The sequence below is a fragment of the Miniopterus natalensis genome, chromosome 7 (genome assembly GCF_054644295.1).
Source record: "Miniopterus natalensis isolate mMinNat1 chromosome 7, mMinNat1.hap1, whole genome shotgun sequence".
Taxonomy (NCBI): domain Eukaryota; kingdom Metazoa; phylum Chordata; class Mammalia; order Chiroptera; family Miniopteridae; genus Miniopterus; species Miniopterus natalensis.
The window spans coordinates 2,107,370-2,128,292 of NC_142087.1; the positions used below are offsets into that span (position 1 = coordinate 2,107,370).

Sequence of the window (20,923 nt, forward strand, 5' to 3'; positions counted from 1 at the left end):
TCCCCCCGACCTGCCCCCTGCGCGCCCGCTCGACGCAAGGTGACGCCGACGTCATGACGCCCTGTTTCTTCTGACGCTTCCCGGGCTGACGGATCACGTGAGCCACTTTTCGCGCGAAAACTGGTTGTTGCTGGAGTTGCGGAGGAGCGCGGCGGTAACATGGCGGTGAGCTCGCGGGTGCGGGGCTTGCGGGTGGTCTCTGCGGCTCACAAGTCAGTACCGTCTGAGGCGTGGGCAGTGCTGGGCAGCGACTGGGGCACCTCTGGGGGGTGGTGTCGCTGCGCATTTCTTAGTCCTTGCCCTCGCTGGGCTCATATCCTGCCCCTCCTCCCCCCAGCCGGGGATCGGTCCTTCGGCTGAGGCTGGGCCCCTCGGCTCTGGTTTGTACCTGATGTCTCTCGGGATCTGCAAAGCCAGCGTGCCCCGCACCGTTCGAGTCCGCCTGGTGATGCCGCCTCTCCCGCTCCAGCATGGGGACGTTGGATTCCCGAAGCCGAGCTCAGCCCGCCTGACCACTATCACACATTCACTCCGCACATGCTTGTTGGGCCCCCTCTCTGTGCCTGGCTCAGGGTGTAACCCAAGGCAGACAAGGTCCCGCAGCTTCGTGCCCTTCTTATTGTAATATTTTTGGTCTCTTTGTCTTGTTTATCGTCTGATCCTCCCACCAGTCTGGAAGCATCAGGACCTCTTATATTTTGGTTGCTCTTGTATCGCAGTGCCTGGCACAATGTGGGTGCTCAAGTGGGTGGGAATGCTTGCTTACAGGGAGGAATAGACGATAAACAAGTTACATGAACATGCGAGGTTTCCTCAGTGAATTGTCATGGAGAAAACATGGTATTGTGAGTGACCAGATGTTTGAAGAAGGGATGTTTGAGCTGGTTCCCATGTGTTAAGAAGCCATTGGCTCAGCTCAGAGGGGAGCTTTCTGTGTAGAGGGAACAAACAGCAAGTGCAGTCTTGAGGCTGAAAAGGATTTGGTGTGGAGGACAGGATAACTGGTGGGGAGGATAGGCCACCTTATAGAATGCGAAGTCAACCCTCACCCTCTCTGTCTTCCCTTGCAGGAATCATCTGAATCCTTTACCACGGCTTCCAGCCCAGCCCGCCTTCGGCAAAGCAATGATCCTCTCACTTCCAGCCCTGGGCGAAGCTCCAGGCGCACAGATGCCCTAACCTCCAGCCCTGGCCGTGACCTTCCTCCCTTTGAGGATGAGTCTGAGGGGCTGTTAGGCACAGAGGCACCCCTAGAGGAGGAAGAGGAGGATGGAGAGGAACTCATTGGAGATGGCATGGAGAGGTACTTTCATTCAAGACCCTGCACTCAACAAATAGTTTTGTAGAGAGCCCATTGTGTGTCAGCGACCTTGCTTTGGGTGCTGGGAAAACAGACAAATCAGAGCATGAGAGCATATTGGTTCAGGATATGGGGGAAGACAGACAGCTTCGTGGGGCCACAGTGTAGGTCCTTGTAACTTGCTGTATCTAAGACTGCACTTAAGGCCAGGGTAAGCACCACCTCCATGAGATGTGTGCCCCAGGGGATAAAAGGGGTCTCTAACCTGGTAGACCATATCAGGGATGTCAACTGGGAAAGACAGGAAGCAGGCAGCTGAGTGTTTTTCTGCAACTTCAAAGAAACAGGAGTGGGGGCTGATGAACCAGGATTTAGATTCTAGTCAGCAAACATTTATTGTGCCTAATCTGCACCAGACTCTGTGTTAGATACTTTCACACTTAGTAAACATAAACATGTATTAAAGGTTATTGAGGCTTAATGCTAAGATAGTGGAGTAAGCTTTGCAGGGAAGCAAAGTTAGATTTCTACTGCCTTACCCCCATATTTATAACTGGGATTTGGTAGATGCATCAGTAATAGAATTATGTGAATGCCCAGGAACCTCATGAACAGTCTCCTTTTGGGACTTTCTTTCCTGAGACTCGGGTTTCCAAAATTGGTGTATGAGGACTGTACAGGCCATCCCACAGTCCACAGGGAATGCTTTGTGAGCCATCCCACAGACTGTCCAGGGCACTGTGGACCATTCACATCTTTGCTTTAAGCACTGACAATCAGGCTGGGTGTGCAGTACAGGCTAAACTGGAAGGAACGAGGAGTCTGGGACAAATCAACCCTGGACAGGTCCTTGTGCGCTGTGGAGTTGTTCAGGCAGTATACCCCTCCCTCATCCTCTAGCCTGGTTCCACCTCCTTTCAGAGAACAAGAGGAGAGGCCCTTTGCAGAGGCCTCTGGATAGAGATATCTGAGGACTATCTGGGCCTAATTAGACTTTGTTTTTGTGGGTTTTTAACAAACATGTTTACTGAGCTATAATTTATATATTCTAAAATTTACCCCTTCTAAGTATACAGTTCAGTGTTTTTTAGTCAATTTCCTAAATTTGGCAGCCATGACCACAGTCTAGTTTAGAACACTTCCTTATTGGGAATGTTTATCCCAATAAGACCCCTTGTGCCTGTTTACAGTTAATCCTGGTTCCCATCCCCACCCCTAGGCAGTCAATAGTCTGTCTCTTTAGATTTCCAAATTTGGCCATTTCCCATAAATGAGATGGTAATACATGACTGGCTTTTGCAACAAGCTTCTTTCACATTGTATGGTTTTCAAGGTCCATCTGTGTCCTAGTGTGTGTCAGTATTTCATTCCTTTATGTGGCTGAATAATGTTCCATTGTATGGACAGACCACTTTTTAAAATCCATGATCAGTTGATGGACATTTGGGTTCTTTGCACTTTTTAGCATTAAGAATAATGCTGCTATGAAGTTTTTATGAGAACATGTGTTTTCAGTTCTCTTGGGCACATACCAAAGGGATGGAATTGCTGGATCATATGGTAATTCTATGGTTAATCTTTGAAGGAACACCCAGGCTATTTTCCAAAGCAGCTGCAATATTTCACATTCCCACAAATGGTGTATGAGAGTTCCCATTTTTCCACATTCTTGCCAACACCTGTTATTTTCTGGTTTTTGATAATAGCCATCCTAATGTGAGGTGGTGTCTCATTTGGGTTTTGTTTTACATTTCTCAGATGTTTAATGATACGGAACATCTTTTCACATGATTATTGGATATTTGTATATCTTTAAAGAAATGTGTTCAGATTTACTTTTTTGAGTTGTAAGAATTTTTTAAAGAGTTTTTATACTGGATACATATTTGCAAATATTTTCTCAGTTTGTGGCTTGTCATTTTCCTTTTTTTAATGGTATATTTTGAAGCACAAAAGTTTTTAATTTTAATCAAGTCCAATGTGTCAGTTTTTTATGAACTAATTAGAATTTTGCTGAGGACGGTTTATGTGAGTCAAAATTCTTGAAGAGTCAGATACCTTTTCCCTGACACTTTAAGAATTCAGAAACACGTGATCCCAGACATCTGTATCTGGATTCTGTTTCTAGCATCAGCAGTATATGATTACTTGTTCTGAAAATGTAGTTTGACAGAGTAAACAACAAGAAGAAAATCCCAAATAGTAGTAGTTGCTCTAATCACCACTTACCTGACAAAAGGGAGAGTTCAAGAGGATTATCTTGGGGAGGCATTGTGGCATCAGGGAACAAACTTTGCGATTTGTAGTTAGACTGTATTTTGGCACCCAACTCTACTGAGCAACCACTGGCAAAGGTGATATCATCCCCAATGCTCGATCTCCACATCCACATGGAGCAATGATGTTTACTTCCCAGCATTGCAGGGAGGAGTGCAGAACTTTGCTCTTCAGGGGTTCCTTGTTAAGGCATCGTTCCCCTTCAGATAACTGATAGATGACATTGTGGAAAATGACTCCTTGATGGCCTTGAAGAAACTGAGAGGCTTGAGCCAGTGGGCAGGCATATCAGAGAGGCTGGTTTGGCTAATGTCAATAGAAGACCTTCCCAGGACTTGAAGGGGTTTGAGGCGGCATTGTCTGAGAAGGAGAATTCCTTGGGGAAGCTGGGGTTGGCTCTCTGAAAGGCCTTTCTGTGTGAAGATTTTGTGGTTCTTCCAATTCCTCTTTCTTATTGGGTACTTAAAGCTGCCTGGGGAGCCCCTTCCCCCTTTTTATTGTGGAAAAGTACACATAACATAAAATGTCTCATCTTAACCATTTTTAAGTGTCCAATTCAGTGGCATTAAGTACACCCACATTGTTGTGTCACCATCACCACCATCTCTAAAATTTTTTCATCTTACCAAACTGAATCATACATTATTTGTCTTTTTATGACTGGCTTATTTCACTAAGCATAATGTCCTCAAGGTTCATCCATGTTGTAGTATGCGGCAGACTTCCCTTCCTTTTGGAGACTGATTAGTATTTCATTGCATGAATAGACACTTTGTTTATCCATTGGAGATCCTTTTGATCCTTCTGTGTTTCTGGCCTGAAAACTCTTCAGGCCTGCCCAGGCCCATGCTCCTGGGCCACTGGGAACAAGCCTGGTTCCTGGGTGGCATTTGGGTGTTCTTGTTTTTTGGGGTTTTTTTTTCATACTAACAGGGTCCATTTGGGGGGTCTCTCAGGGATTACCGTGCCATCCCGGAGCTGGACACCTACGAGGCTGAGGGACTCGCCTTGGACGATGAGGACGTGGAGGAGCTGACAGCCAGCCAGAGGGAGGCGGCGGAACGGGTCATGCGGCAGCGCGACCGTGAGGCTGCTCGGGGCCTTGGCCGGATGCGCCGCGGGCTCTTGTATGGTAGGTTGAGATGTTATAACCCCCAGGGGACTAGCCTTGCTTCCAGAGCCTCAGAGCTGGGAAGGAGTGCTAGGGAAGACTTCATTCCAGGATGTCCCTGTCGTCCTCAGACAGTGATGAGGAGGAGGAGGATCGCCCCACCCGCAAGCGCCGCCATGTGGAGCGGGCCATGGAAGACGGTGAAGAGGACGAGATGATTGAGAGCATTGAGAACCTGGAGGACCTTAAGGGCCACTCTGTGCGCGAGTGGGTGAGCATGGCAGGCCCCCGGCTAGAGATCCACCATCGCTTCAAGAACTTCCTGCGCACCCACGTGGACAGCCATGGCCACAATGTCTTCAAGGAGCGCATCAGTGACATGTGCAAAGGTTTGGATTCTGTACTCACGGCCTCTGCTCACCACGGTCCACCTTGCAAAACTATCCTGCAGAAAATTATCACTTTGGCCCTGTAACAACACATTAAATAGAGACACGGAGTGCAGGGAACTTTAAATAACTTGCCTGTTGCTGGACAAGAGCTAGGATTTGGTGCCCACGATGTCCATCTTTCAGACAAATACAAAAAGTATTGCAAGTCTGCACTAGGACAGGACAGGGAGCACATCGCTACCACAGAAGTGTATTTTAACATGTTTAAAATTTGTCAGGTTTGCGTTGGCTGGGTGGCTTGGTTGGAGTGGTGTCCAGTACTCCAAAAATATTGCTGGTTCAATTCCCAGTTAGGGCACATACCTACTTTGCAGGTTTGATCCCTCGTCGGGGCATATACAGGAGGCAACTTACCAATGTTTGTTTCTTTCTCTCACTCCAGCCCCTCTCAAATCAATGAACATATCCTTGGGTGAGGATTTAAAAAAAATTTTGGCAAGGTTTATATAAAAATCTGGATTATTACTTTGATCATAAAGTAGCGGCATAGTTCTGTGGGACAGAACTATTTTAAAAGGAAGCATGCAATTCTTTGTTTTCTGCTGTCCCCTCCACTTCCTATGTTTACATTTAACACAGTTTATTCCTTGGTTTCCTTCCTGGCCCTTACAGGCATTTCAAGTTGCAGCCCTGCTATATTAGTCACTCTGTATATTATTTACTTCCTCCAGCGACTTCATACTCTATGTGACATCCTCATTTTACAGATTGGGAAGTTGAGGCTCAGGATGTGTCACTGAATTTAAGTTACATAGCTAAGGCAAGGTGGACTTAAAAGTGAGAGCTGGGCTTTCTAGTTCAAAGTCAAGACCTTGAGAGGGCAGGCTCTCTCTGCACACAGTGAGACGAAGATCACTTTCTCTGGCTTGATACTTAGTTTAATTCCCACCTCTAGAGAACCGTGAGAGCTTGGTGGTGAACTATGAGGACCTGGCAGCCAGGGAGCATGTCCTGGCATACTTCCTGCCAGAGGCGCCAGCAGAGCTGCTACAGATCTTTGATGAGGCTGCTCTGGAAGTCGTTCTGGCCATGTACCCCAAGTATGACCGCATCACCAGCCACATCCACGTGCGCATCTCCCACCTGCCTCTGGTGGAGGAACTGCGCTCGCTGAGGTGAGCTGAGGACAGGGTGGCTTCCGAGGGTCCGATCCTTGGCACCCTATGGCTCAGGAATCATTCAAGAGAGCTTTGACGGGGCAGTGGTGTGGGTGGTGGCTGCAGCCAAGGAGAGCCCTCAGCCGTAAGTTCTGGCTTGCACAGGGGTGGGGTGTGACAGATCTGGTGGCGCCAGGTCCCAGATTTTTGGGATCTGATGTTGGAACTCTCTCATGCCGTCCTTAACCTCTGCAGAGGGTGTGGGTCAAGCATCCGGGCTCTAGGCCTCTGATTTGCCGTCTCATCTCCACAGGCAACTGCACCTGAACCAGCTAATCCGTACCAGCGGGGTGGTGACCAGCTGCACAGGCGTCCTGCCCCAGCTCAGCATGGTCAAATACAACTGCAACAAGTGTAGCTTTGTGCTGGGCCCTTTCTCTCAGTCCCAGAACCAGGAGGTGAAGCCCGGCTCCTGTCCTGAGTGCCAGTCATCTGGCCCCTTTGAAGTCAACATGGAAGAGGTGAGTAAGCACACAGCACTGGCTGCTCTCTGTCCCTGTCTCAGGGGTTCCTGGTACGTAAGGCCTTCCAGACCTTTTAGGCAGTTTGGAAAATCAGCATGGGCAACTGAAGGAAGCAAGAGGGCATTGTGTACTGGCCAGACCATAGGGCAAACCACATCTGTCTGGCCAGCCTGTTTAGTTTTGCCCACATGGTGTTTTCAAAAATTCAAGCCAGTATTTAAAAATTAGTTGATTTTGTTGAAAACATCAAAGTTTATGGCTTCTTGTGAAAAATGGGAAGGTCTGGCTAAATTGGGCTGACTTCTTGCCCAGCTGCACCCTTAGCAGGGCACCTGCAGTCCCAGCGACACTTTCTCTTGACATTTCTGTCTTTCTCTCTGGTCTTTGGTTGGGGGCCCTTGGATTATAACCACCTTAGACACTACTGTGCTGTATTCAAGAGATGCTGCTGAAAGCTTCTGGGCCTTATGGCCCCAGGCATGTTACGTATGCCTTTGTATTTTAAACAACTTCATCTGTAACATCACGGTACCTGCAGTGGATGCACAGATCTCCTTGTGCCTTGCTGCCTTAAGTGTTGGCTGCTAACCTGTACTGCTCTACACTTCTGAGAAGTTCCCTAGCCATAGCCACTTTGCCAGAAAATGCCTAGGAAGTTGCGCTTGTGATAGCCCACAGCCCAAAACTGACCTGTTTAAGAGTTCAAGTACACCTTGCCTGGTGAGAGATATCTGTGAGACAAGACTTTGCCTGAGCCCATGCCTCTGTCCAGGCTTCTCTGCCCTGTCTAGCTTCCCTTATTTACAGATTGCACCTTTACAAAAGTCTCTTGCATAGGAGCAGAGCTTGAGGCTCTGTTTCTAGGGAACTTGAGACAGTAACTAGTAGAGGATTAATAATTATTAATTATAATTATAAACATTTCTAGAGTACTTTCTAGGTGCCAGGTGAAACATATGTAGCCTTTATCATACCCTATGAGACAGGTATTATTACCCTGTTTTACCAATGAAGAAATTGCCTGAGTTATACTTCCTAGCTGGAAGTGTAACTCAAAGGATTAGAAGTCTGACTTTTTGACTCAGAGCATACCCTTTAAACTGTTGTATTACATGGTCTTCTTATATAGTAAGTGAAATAAGGGACATTAAATTGCACGGCACAATGTTGGCACGTGATATTTGATAATTAGAGCCCACTCTATATGTAATTGGTTACTTAGGCATTGGTTTAAGTGTTTTGTATGTATGACTAGATTTAACCTTCACTGGGAGGTTGTATTTGGCAGTATTAGAATCTTCATTCTGTAGAGAAGGCACAGAGGGGCAGTCACCTGCCCAGGATCACACAGTGTAAACCACAAAGCCAGAATCTGAATCTAGGCAGCCTGGATCCATACACACAAGGGCTCAGCTCTGGCATGTAATAGGTGCTTGACCATCCAGGAGTCAGAAGGCATCCAGCGGGGTGGTTTCTGTGCAGGGACCTTCCAGTGATGTGCTGGTCACAGTGGGCTCATTGCCTGCTGTCTTTGGCTCTTTGTTTCCTGGTCAGTAGATGGAAATAACAACACTGCCTACTCTCCCTTATGGTGCTAAGGTCTCAAGGTAGGTGACATAATTTAGTGTTTGGAGGAGTACAAAATCTGCCTCACAGGGACAGGTCCCATGACTGTTTGTTTGTCCCTCACAGACCATCTATCAGAACTATCAGCGCATCCGCATTCAAGAAAGTCCTGGCAAAGTAGCGGCTGGTCGGCTACCCCGCTCCAAGGACGCTATTCTACTCGCCGATCTGGTGGACAGCTGCAAGCCAGGAGATGAGATAGTACGTGGCCATGAGTGGGCTAGGAGGGAACTGAGTTGCTAAGGAGATTGGTGTGAGCATTTGTGGTGGGCCAGGGAGGGGTCAATGGCAGCTAGGGAGTAGGCTGAGTTCTTGAATGACCCTTGGACTGGTTATCTGGAACACTGGGTTGAGGATTAGTTGTGCTTTGGTTTTGTTGAGTTTGTCATCTTGATGTCTGTAGCATGGAAGACTTGAAGGAAAAGCCACTGGATGAAGCCAAGCATGGAGGTAGGGCTGGCCCCCCTAACCGTCTCCCCTTTCCCTAGGAGCTTACTGGCATCTACCACAACAACTACGACGGCTCCCTCAACACTGCCAATGGCTTCCCCGTTTTTGCCACGGTTATCTTAGCCAACCACGTGGCCAAGAAGGATAATAAGGTTGCTGTGGGGGAACTGACCGATGAAGATGTGAAGATGATCACCAGCCTCTCCAAGGACCAGCAGATTGGGGAGAAGGCAAGTTGAAGTCTCCCAGGGTACCGTGCTTTACGAGGAATCCTGGGGCTCCTGGGGGCATTGTGGGTGCCCAGGGCTCACTGCCCAAGCCTTGGCTATTACTCTAAGCTGCCCTAAAACTTCAATCTTAATTCCCAGGTATTGGAAACTGAGGTTCCCTTATTTTACTCCCAGTGGCAGCTCCGTAAACTTGTCTTGATGGGGTTCCCCACACTCCAGGGGGAAAGCATAAATGTTGGCATCAGGAATTAGCCCAAGCTTGTGTCCTCACCCAGTTAGGACAGGGTTTCCCTTATCTTCATGCTTCCAGGGAAGCCAGAAAGAGTAACTCTTCTCTTGGCTGGTCGCAGAGGCAAGACAGTTGGATCCAGCACTGTGGGTGTGTCTCCCTCAGCACTTCCAGTGCTAATTTGCCATCAGAGGCCCATTCCCGGGGCCTGGTGCTTACCAAGCCGCTCAATCTGACCTGTGAGGATGCAGTGCCTTGCAGAGGATGGAAAGGTTGAGAATAGTGAAGGCACAAACATGCCACAGGTGGAAGCTGACTCCTATCAGCAAGATGTCTCCAATGTCTCTAGTTTCATCTTTAACATTCAGCAGTTATGTGTCCTCTCTCTCTCTCTCTCTCTCTCTCTCACACACACACACACACACACACACACACACAAATGGAGACTGTTTCAGTGACTCACCAGTTGAAATGACCTGAATTCCTGGTGGCTGTGTCTCCCAGTGCTCTGTGTTTATTTTTCAGTACATCGCCTGTATATTGCATTGTGTGCTTATCACTCAAAGTTTAGTCTCCTTCCATCACCATATATGACCTTCTTTACCCTCTTCAACCCCCCCCTTAACCCCCCGCTGGTAACCACCATGTGGTTGTATATGTCATTGAGTTTTATTTGATTGTTTTGTTTGTTCATTTGTTGCTTTGTGTTTTATATCCCACATGAGTGAAATCCTATATTTTTCACTTTTTCTCACTTACTTTGCTTAGCATGATATTCTCAAGATCTACCTATGTTGTCACAAATGGCAGTATTTCATCCTTTCATATGGCTGACTAGTATTCCATTACATATATGTACCACATCTTCATTCATTCACTCATTGAAGGACACTTGTGTTGTTTCCATGCCAGACCTGGCTTTGTGTTATATTTCTCCATCACAGCCCGGCCAGGAGCCAGACACTTAACGCCTCACTTGGATAGAGCCCACAAACACCTGTGAATTGGGTAGTGTTATCTCTTTTCCATTTGAGGAAACTGAGGCTCGGGCCAGCCAGAGAGCCCATGTGAGGTGTCTTCCTGCTATTAGAACTTGACTTTTATCTCCTTTTTGCTTTTGGTCTGCAACCTTGGGGTAGTTCTTTCTGAACTAGGATGGATAAAGGGGTCTGACCAAAGTTCTTTTAAGTGTTAAGAGTTCTGTGATTCTCAGAAAGAGCCAACTAATGACAAGGCCCCTAGTTGTAGGGCAGGGCTTAATGCCAAGACCTGGTGGAATTGAAGCTGCTGTAGAGTGGGTGCTTTGGGGATGGAGACTTCCCCACCCCCTGAGACTGGAACAGGACGGTTATCTGCCCACACTCAAGAGCAGAGGTCCTGTTTCCATAGCTCTATTCCTTCCTTCCTCAGATTTTTGCCAGTATTGCTCCCTCCATCTACGGACATGAAGACATCAAGAGAGGCCTGGCGCTGGCTCTGTTTGGAGGGGAGCCCAAAAACCCAGGTGAGCAGCCTCTGCAGGGAATTTAGTAGGAGCTAGATTCTACATGTCGAACAAGGTAGGTCTATTTAAAGCTTGTTAAGAGGTGGCCAGACCATGTGAGGCTTGGTCATTGTAGGGAGAACATAGCCTGTGGCATGGCATCTTGAGCATCAGTTGTCCCTAGCTTTCTACCACTGCCTTCCTTTGTGATGCACAAACTCTTTTCTTTGCTTCACTCTTATTTTTTAAAACTTTTTTAAAAAGTTGCTTTAACTTAAAAATAATACATCAATTTTTTATATGATGTATTTTTTAATACATCAATTGTATTTATGTTACATTTTCTTCAATTGTTAGAAGTCACAGAAAAGCCAAAGTCACTGTTGAACATCACCCTTTTTAATCCTAGTCCCTTCCCTGTAGGTCAACTCTGCTGGTCATTGTGTTGTGTGCATTCCCATACCTTTGTGTAGCTGCTCATAGACTTAACACATGTACTTAGAAAACACACCATTTCACACACAAAAATGCATGTTTCTCTTCACAGTTCCTGTATGTGTATATAAGTGACTGTGTAAAGTATCCACCATACTTTTTCTCACTCAAGTAACACATCTTTGGTATCTTTTGATATTAGTGCGTACTGAGCAAGTTCATCCTTTTAAGTTTCTGTGTCATGGTTCACAAAGCGTAATGTATTTGGTTATCCTCCTAATTGGAGAACATTTAAATTGCTTCCAGTCTTTTACATTTACAAAGAACATATTTGTGCACATCTCCTGTGCACCCATTTTTCTGGATTCAGTGCTCAGAAGTGGGATTGCTGGTCCTAGGGTATTGCGTCCCTTTCTGGAGAGAATATTCCTTTGCCATTCATAATAGGTTGAGAAATTGGAGATAAGCCCTGTACCGCTCACCTCCCTTGTGACTCCACTCCCTCTCCTCCCATCCTTGCCTCCAGGGGGCAAGCACAAGGTGCGAGGCGACATCAATGTGCTCTTGTGTGGAGATCCTGGCACAGCCAAGTCTCAGTTCCTCAAATACATTGAGAAAGTGTCTAGCCGTGCCATCTTCACCACCGGCCAGGGGGCTTCAGCTGTGGGCCTCACGGCATATGTCCAGCGGCACCCTGTCAGCCGGGAGTGGACCTTAGAAGCTGGAGCCCTGGTTCTGGCTGACCGAGGAGTATGTCTCATCGATGAATTTGACAAGGTAGGTCCTGGGCCTTGTAGGTGATGGGATTTAGGGTGTGTTGACTTTGCCCTCAGTGGGGGACAAGTGTTAATGCAGCGTGTTGGGGAGAATCATGCATTTGACTCTTGCAGATGAATGACCAGGACAGAACCAGCATTCATGAAGCCATGGAACAGCAGAGTATCTCCATCTCGAAGGCTGGCATCGTCACCTCCCTGCAGGCTCGCTGCACTGTCATTGCCGCTGCCAACCCCATAGGTACACCAGACACGATAGCTGGCGGGACTCAGGGCTTGCTAAAGGGGACAAGACCCAGAGAGACCCTGCCTTTGGGAATCGAACCCATAGAGCCCCTCATGCAGTCGCAGATCTGAGTTAGGAATTATGCAACAAGAGGCAGTTCTTTCCTGTGTGTCCTGCCAAAGTAGGAAAGGGTACCCCTGGGTTTTTGTTGAGCCTTGTTCTCAACCACCCATGGCCATTCTTCTCGGAAGACCTGAGAGGAGAATCTAGGTCATGTCTAAACGTGGCTGGAGTCGGTTGTTAACCCCAGCCAGCAAGTGCTTAGAGCCCAGGCACCCTTGCCTGTCTAGTTGGCTGTTCCTGCTGGGAGACCGGAATGCTTTCTGTCTCGAGCCTTTCGGGCCATTGCTCAGGGAAAGCGCTGTATCACCTCTTGTCTGAAGTACGTCCCATTCATCAGGTGCTGAATCTCCACCCTCTTCCAGTTCCTCTGCTAAAGTTCTCTTCCCTTCTGTCACCGAAGCACCTTGGGGTTGAGAGAACTTGCTATGGTTTGAGAAGAGAGGATCTGTGGGAACATGATCCCTGATCGGTTTCTTTGTGTTACAGGGGGCCGCTATGACCCCTCCCTGACCTTCTCAGAAAACGTGGACCTCACGGAGCCTATCATTTCCCGCTTCGACATCCTGTGTGTGGTGAGGGACACAGTGGACCCAGTCCAGGTACACAACCCCATGTCCCAGGTTCCCTGCAGTAAGTTCTGGGAACCTCTAGTGAGGTTTCAGGCCTATGTTGTGCCAGGCATAAGGAAAGGAGGCACCACATGGTCCATGGTGTGTTGTCCACTCTGGTCCTCATGTGCAAAAACCATCCTTGATTTCTCTTTTCCTTTACTGTCCCCCCTTCCCAGCCATCCACCCAACACAGTCAACACAGTCCATACTCTACCACCACATTCTATTGGTCCCACCGCCTGAGTTCACTTGCTGCTTCCCTGCTATAACCTGAGTTCCAGCTTCTCTTGGTCTGACCGAAGTGCTGTGGTGTCTGGTGGTTAGTCTCCTGGCTTCCGCTCTCACGCCCATTTAGACCACTAGTTAGACGCCAGGCTGTCTTGAAAGCATAAATCAGCTCATGCCTTTCCTTCTTAAGAACCTGCTAACAGCTTTCTCTGTAACTATCAGGGAACCCATCCTTGCTGTGGCTGCCCTACGAGATCTCTGCACTCATCTCTTCTCCTTCCTTCCTTCACTTTATCCAACACCTTAAAGATGCCAGAGCTTCGAACTTGCTCTTTTTCCTTCCTGGAATGCTGTTCTCCAGGATTGTCAGATGACAAAGGTATTCTAGCAGCCTTAGCTGGAGGAGTCTTCTCAGACCCTCGCCCATTGCCTTATTTCTCTTCTTAGCACATGTTACTTTCTGTAGCTGATTTTTAACACTGTGTCTTCTCTACCCTCACTAGGAGGTTAGCTTCATAAGGGCTCGGTCACATTTACCAATGGACCCGGGTACCTGGAGCTGCCTGACACATAGTAGGCTTGGTATATAAGTGTTGAGAGAACATTCTTTTGAAGCACATCAGCCTGTATTTCTTCCAGCTAGCTGACTTCCTCCCAGCCAGGCCAGGAGACTCCCTCTGCAACCTGCCCTCTTCCATCTTGTCTTAGGATGAGATGCTGGCCCGTTTCGTGGTCGGCAGCCACATCAGACACCACCCTAGCAACAAGGAGGAGGAGAGGCTGGGTAGCAGCCCAGAGCCCACCATGCCCAACACATATGGTGTGGAGCCCCTGCCGCAGGACGTCCTAAAGAAGTATATCATCTATGCCAAGGAGAAGGTCCACCCGAAGCTCAATCAGATGGACCAGGACAAGGTGGCCAAGATGTACAGCGACCTGAGGAAAGAATCCATGGTGCGGGCCCTGGGAGCCAGAGGGCTGGGCAGGGTGGGGTTGGGCAGGGCAGGAAATAGGCAGCAGCTTTCTCATTCTTGTGATCAGTTAATCCAAAAAGTACTAAATCAGGAAGGTCTTACAAAAGAAACTTACATATCTCATACATGAAGTGTTTTGTTTTACTTTTTTTTAATATATCTTTTTATTGATTTCAGAGAGAGGAAAGGAGAGGGGGAGAGAGAGAAACATCAATGATGAGAGAGTCATTGATTGAGCCCGCAACCCGGGCATGTGCCCTGACCGGGAATCAAACCCCGATCACCTGGATCCTAGGTCAACGCTCAACTGCTGAGCCATGCCCGGCTGGGCAGAAGTGTTTTGTTTTAGATGGCATTTACATGTGTGTTCATTTGTCTCTGTGAGTATAGGACCAAGGTCTTTCGATGGCCACTGTTTAAGTTCCATGTCGACTTTGCATAAATCTCACCCAAATGAACAGGTGCTCTGAATTTGTTTCAGTCCTTTCATGGTGGGATGAAGATTTAAAGGCAGCTTGCAAGCATTTAATGCAGAATTCTTGTAGATTGGTCCTTCTCACCCACCTAATCAAGACAACTTTTTCTTTTAACCTTTTAACTTCAAGTCTGCTCAGAGCATTCAACTTAGTTTTCATAGAAGCAACAGCTTATTTTCTCTGCTTAGTACATGGCTAACAAGGATAGCTGGCCACAAGTACAACAGACTCTGGGATGCCTATAAATGAACTGCTGGGAGCAGAATGTGTAGGCTGATGGTGGCAGGCCATAGCATAGGGCTCCATTGGCACTACCACACTTCAAGGAAGAACAGAAAGTGTGAGCTAACCTGGTGACTCTGGTGAGCACTTCTTCTATAGGGTGGTTAGATGTGCCCTCTGAGTTTGGGCTGTCAGCACTGCCACTATCATTTCCTTGCTTCTCTTCTGCCTAAGAAGATCTAATGCTGTTCACTCCAGGCAACAGGCAGCATCCCCATCACGGTGCGACACATCGAGTCCATGATCCGCATGGCAGAGGCCCACGCACGCATCCACCTGCGGGACTACGTGATAGAGGATGATGTCAACATGGCTATCCGTGTGATGCTGGAGAGCTTCATTGACACGCAGAAGTTCAGTGTCATGCGCAGCATGCGAAAGGTGGGTGTGAGCTGAGGCAGGGTTCCTTTGGAGCTAAGGGTCAGCTTAGCACAGGAGGCTATACATGGCCATCTCGAGACACTGGCCACTGGGCTTGCAGTGCTGCCTGGCAGCAGAAGCTCCCTGATCTGGCTTCTCTTGCTGGTGGTGAAGGGAGGATGGCAGGAGTGGGATGACCACATCCTTCAGTGTCTGAGTGTCTTGGTAGGGAAGGATGGTGATTTTTGCTCTTCTCTCATGCAGACCTTTGCCCGCTACCTTTCATTCCGGCGTGATAACAATGAGCTGTTGCTCTTCATACTGAAGCAGTTGGTGGCAGAGCAGGTGACATATCAACGCAACCGCTTTGGGGCCCAGCAGGACACTATTGAAGTGCCTGAGAAAGACTTGGTTGACAAGGTATGGGTACAGATGGGAGGGGAGGGCAGGGTTAGCTACCTGGGGAGCTGTCAGTCATCTTTGGGGGCAAAAGATCCTTGCTCTGTCAGCGAGTGGGTGGACCTTAGATGAAAGCCGTTTATCGGGTGTTTATAATGGCAGAGCACATTATAATCTTGACAGCAGCCAAAAGAGGTAAGTCTTGTTACTGTCATCCCATCCTACAGAGAAGACATCACAGAGCACCTGAGTAGCTCTCCTAAGTTCACAGGCAGTTGACAGAGCTAAGATGGGAAGCCTGTGTCTAACTCCACACCCTGACACAGCCAGCCTCTGCCCTGGTTGATTTTCCCCATAATGGATATGGGAGCCCTGCCCAGCCTGCAGTGAATGGGCCTAAGAAAGCGAACTGAACCCAAGGCTATGTGGACTTGAGCATTCTGGAATCCATTCCCACAGCTCACTTGACCTTTCCTCCTCTTAGGCCCGTCAGATCAACATCCACAACCTCTCTGCCTTTTACGATAGTGAGCTCTTTCGGATGAACAAGTTCAGCCATGACCTGAAGCAGAAGATAATCCTACAGCAGTTCTGAGCCTCCACAGCAGCTTCTCCATTCTGGCTGGGAAGCAGTTTTAGTGCCCATTTCCCTCCATGCTTCAGGGATGCAAAACCCAAACGCCAGGGGGCACAGAGTGTGCTGGGGCCAGGGCTGGCAGCTGAACCATCTGGCTTTCCCCAGTCTGCTGGGTTTGGGTTGTGGCTGGGAATGTTGCTATTTATTTCTTAGGCTCCCTCTCTGCTTCTCTCACCATCTTGGGTGGGGATGCTTTGCCAGTGTTTCTTTTTCAACTGCTTGGTAACCCACCATTTACAGATCCGCCTCCACTTCATTCTGGATCGAATCTAGTGTGTTCAAGATACCCACAGCATTTTAGATGATTGAGCATATAAGGATGTTAGGAAAACTGTTGCCTTCTTGGCTTGAGTTCTATGTCCTGGCTACTTGGGCCACATTGGCTAAAGAGCAAGTTCAAGGTATTGGTAGTGTTTTTCTGAACTCTGTCCTGCAGGTAGATCTAGGCCTCTATGAGTGGAGAAATCGTGTGGGCAGAAAAGAGTGCAACCCCTCTGTAATGACACAGCTTGGTTTCCTGCTGGAGGAAGAGTCGGAGGGGTTGATATGGTAATGAAGACTACCGCTCATACCACTAACACTTGCTGTGTTTTTTCTCCTACCTAATCATTTCCCCATTTTCTCATTGTACATTCATTTATGTTTTTGTGGTTTAAATTTTTAATAAAATCTAAATATTATTATCTGTTGGTCTCCATTCTGCCTTAAAATAGTGCAGCTTTCCTAACTTCCCTTGAAGGCCCTTTCTATCTTCTGCCTTTGGTGTTCTGAAGGAGGTAGATGAGGCTAGAAGAGCTGTTTTGTTTGTGGATGTGAAGAAAGCCAAAACTGTGGCTCTCCCTAGGGAATTCAGTTGGCAGTTGCTCTCTGTATGATCCCTCTGTGGAATCCATGGGAACCATAGAACAGATTTGTGTACCAGGAGGGACTGGAGGTAGCCTGACCCTGTTTCTGATTGGAACAACACTGTTGACTAAGAAATGTCTAAACCTATAGAGAATTTTTATGAGTTTATTTGAACCAAACTGATAATTGCTAGGAAACAAAATTGCAGCAAATTGAGAAAATGCTCTGGAGAATGGCAGCTTTACAGTTTATACATTACAGTCAAAGGAGGAGGCCTAAGGAAGGTTATATGAAATTCATTGGTAGGTTAGGGAGGCAGGAAAAAGCAAAGCCAGGACATCTCTGAGATTGGATAACAAGTAAAATGAGGAGACAAATACTTCTATATTGGTGGGTATGGGATAGTTAACACTTACAGCACATACAGATGGTATTTGGGCAACAAGATAACGAGGGGCTCCTGGTTGGGTGCTCTGATGGAAGACATTCCAAAGATATGTTACCACAGGTGCAAAAAAATAGGCTCAGTTAAGGTAAAGATAAACCTTTGTCAAGGCAGATATAGGCCTAGGACATGGCTACCCACCATGACTTGCTTTTAGTTAGGGAGTTGTAATTTCAGACGATCCTATGTGGTTACGTTAGGTCTCTGAGTTTGGAAAACCTGCCATGCAGGCCTCCCCTGAACTTGTCAGATTTAGTATGTGGCCTCTTTTTTGTCAGCATAGCCATCCAGCCTATACCTATAAATGCCAAGCTCTGGTCAGCTGCTCTGTGGATGGGCAAATACCTGCAATTTTTAATAAGTTGTTTGTTTGTTTGTTTTTACCTGAGATGCAGTGGAAATGTCTGCTTGCAAGATTTCTCTCATCCAAGTTTTCCCTTCTGGAACCTTCCAAGATGAGCCCTTCCTATGAAAGCCATGCAGATATTTGATGAGTGTGTCGGATTCAATCAGTTCCACAAATCCTTGAGAGCCTAATAAGCCCCAGGCCCTGAGGGGAACAAGTCAGGCATGGTCTCTGCCCAGCTGGGGGCTGAGGTAGACTAGTCAGTAAAGGGAAGGAAGACTGAGGAAACAATCCAGTACTATGGAACCGAATTGGAGGAATGACTGAGGAAGTCACCCTTGTGAAGGTGGAATCTTCATGAGGAAGACTAGGAAGGAGCCAACCTCAAGGAAAGAGTAGCTGTGGCTGAGGCAGAGCAAGAGGTGACATCAGGGTTGGGTGGAACTAGACCATGCTGGGCTTGTAGGCCGAAAGGAAAACTCTTCTGTGCACAGAACAATTCTGACGGCTGTGTGGATTTTCCAGAGCAAGCAAACAATTCTACAGTCACAGACCAAGTGTTCTACAGTTTAACTCAGGTCTGACACTACCAGGAGTCAGCACAGACCCCATAAGTTAAGGATTCAGTCCCACAGGGTGGCACCCATTTCAGACGCAAGTCACAAGTCGTGGGCCTCCAGGTCACCCACAACATCTATCAGATTTGGCTACATATTAGAGGTTCCCATGACCCCCTCCTCCAGTTTCATAATTTGCTATAAAGGCTCACATAACCCAGGGAAACAGTTTACTTACTATTATTGATTTACTTCAAAGGACATATTAAAGAATACATATGAACAGCCAGATGAAGAGATACATAAAGTCTGGAAGGGCTCCCAACGTAGGAGTGTCCCTATGTTAGCGGCTTTGTGGGCTCTTGGTTCTTGATGTTGCACAGGAAAGATTTCAGGTGGTTTTGCGAGTCCAGGTGGTTTTGAGAGTATGTTTATTAAAGCTGGGGACAGTAAAGCAAAGGAAGGGCTTATGATAGAAGAGGGCCTGGCCGGCGTGGCTCAGTGGTTGACCATTGATCTATGATCCAGGAGATCGCAGTTTGATTCCTGGTTGGGGCACATGCTGGGGTTGAGGGCTTGATCCCCAGTAGGGGGCGTGCAGGAGGCAGCCTATCAGTGATCTCTCATCATTGATGTTTCTGTCTCCCTCTCACTTTCTCGCTCTGAAATCAAGAGAGATATATTTTTTTTTTTTAAAAAGAGGCAAAAGCATAGCAATAGGAGTGAGCTCAGACTGACCTGCCTTGGCCCTTTGGTGTAATGTGAGGAATAGTCAAACTTAGATGTGGCTGCCTTGGCACTTTAGAAAGAAAGTCACAGAGGCAGAAGAAGTGAGCCAGCTGAGCTGCATGGACTCAGGAAACAAGTTACTGAGGCAAAAGAAGGGCCCTTGGAGTAAGAAAGCAAAGAAAAGCACCCTAGGAAAGGAGGGAAAAGGTAGGTGTACTAGAGGGAGCAGAGAGCAAACATGTACTGGGTCCTTTTTCTTAAGGGTTTTTATCTGTTTTATAAAGGTGGGAATTTTAGGGGAGGTCTAAGGGTAGGATCTCAATAGAATATTCATCAGCTTTCCAGATGTGTTTTTTAATATGCTGATGCATCAAAATGAGCCTATAGGGTCAGGGTTATGATCTCTACTGATTGGTCAGCGCTAGGGTAGGGCGTCATTGGTCAGTGCATCTGGTCCAGATGTCAGCCCTGGTGTCTCTTCATCTGGTTTTGCTGCTTTTCTGGGCCTGGTGCTGAAACAACTGAGCCTAGATGTTATCTCTAGTTTAACCAAAAATATCTCAGTGGTCAACAGACCCAAGGCTTTTTCTTTTTAAGGTGAGAGATTCCAGGTTATGTTTATACCTAATGAGAATGGCACAGAAGAGAGAGAGACACACTGTCAGGAAAGAGATATTTTTAAATGGAAGTTCTTGCAAAGGAGACAAATAATGCAATGATGCGTGCAAGTGGAGGAAACTGGCTGTGATAAAGAAGAGCTGCTTCCTTCATTGCAACAGAGGAAAGGAGATAAATGATGGGTCTAGATGCACCCTAGCTGTCTCTTTTTCAAGCCAGATACTCCCAGCTTTAACAGTTGTTTTTTATATCTTCCTGGATTTCTCCTTTGTGACTTGGTCCTTCATTAAACAAACAAAAAAGGGTTCCTGTAAAAACATAATGTTGAGAAAGATCAAACAGTTCAGAATAGCAGGACCATTAATTTCCTTGTTCTGGACACTGTCCTCATTTTAAGCCCAAAATTGCTTTACGCTTTGTAGTCATTTCCTATTTGTCAGCTTTTTGTGTAAACTTATAAACTAGGCCTTTTCTAATTTGTATTTGGATAGAGAATAGCACCAAAACCCACAGTCAACAGGACTCAATTCAGTCATTCTCACTCATATTCGGGCTGTCTCTGGGGTGGCTTCTCAAATCTGCTGTGCTAGCCCTAAGTCAGACATCCACCATCTGCCACTGGGCCTCCTGCAGCAATCTCTCCACTGGCTGTTTTGCGCTTTCTTCTATCACTAGTCCTTACTCCCTGTTGCCCTCAGAATTGTCTAAAATATAGCCCTAACCGTGCTATGATTCTGATATAAGAAATGAATTTCCGGAGAATAAAGTCTAAACTGTTCATCATGACCTTCAAGATCCTTCATGACCAGGTCCTCACCTTCCTTTCTAGAACACACATTGTCTGTTGAATAAAATGGACTGTGAGGTTTACATTGACCGCAGGCTAAATGAAATGATGTAGTCCTATGAATTAAGAATATCTTAACCTAAAATTTCTAATTTTATGTACTGCTTTTCATTATGTTCTTAGACTTGTCACTTTTCCCTTGTGTTTCACTGCTTCATTTATAATATAAGGGCCTACTACTTTGTTTGCATTAACCAAAAATTCAGTAAAAATTTCAGCTAGTAAGTCA

The 20,923-nt window shown here is 47.0% G+C and overlaps 1 protein-coding gene across 1 annotated transcript; it reads left to right on the forward strand.

The window, feature by feature from the left end:
• The first annotated feature begins 89 nt into the window (after positions 1-89).
• MCM2 (minichromosome maintenance complex component 2) lies at positions 90-19,189 on the forward strand. Its single transcript, XM_016197328.2, has 16 exons — positions 90-165; positions 1,071-1,303; positions 4,534-4,709; positions 4,820-5,077; positions 6,036-6,255; positions 6,551-6,758; positions 8,454-8,588; positions 8,876-9,067; positions 10,707-10,800; positions 11,741-11,991; positions 12,105-12,231; positions 12,826-12,938; positions 13,887-14,132; positions 15,109-15,291; positions 15,535-15,690; positions 16,154-19,189. Exons 1-16 carry the CDS (start codon positions 160-162, stop codon positions 16,262-16,264), a joined length of 2,709 nt encoding a protein of 902 aa, XP_016052814.1. The 5' UTR covers positions 90-159; the 3' UTR covers positions 16,265-19,189.
• Positions 19,190-20,923: the final 1,734 nt, after the last annotated feature.

Bases quoted from the DNA above. Each gene is read 5' to 3' on its own strand.
- MCM2 (XM_016197328.2), top strand. The intron at 6,759-8,453 runs GTGAGTAAGCAC...TGTCCCTCACAG, and splicing joins TTGAAGTCAACATGGAAGAG to ACCATCTATCAGAACTATCA. The intron at 15,292-15,534 runs GTGGGTGTGAGC...TCTCTCATGCAG, and splicing joins TCATGCGCAGCATGCGAAAG to ACCTTTGCCCGCTACCTTTC.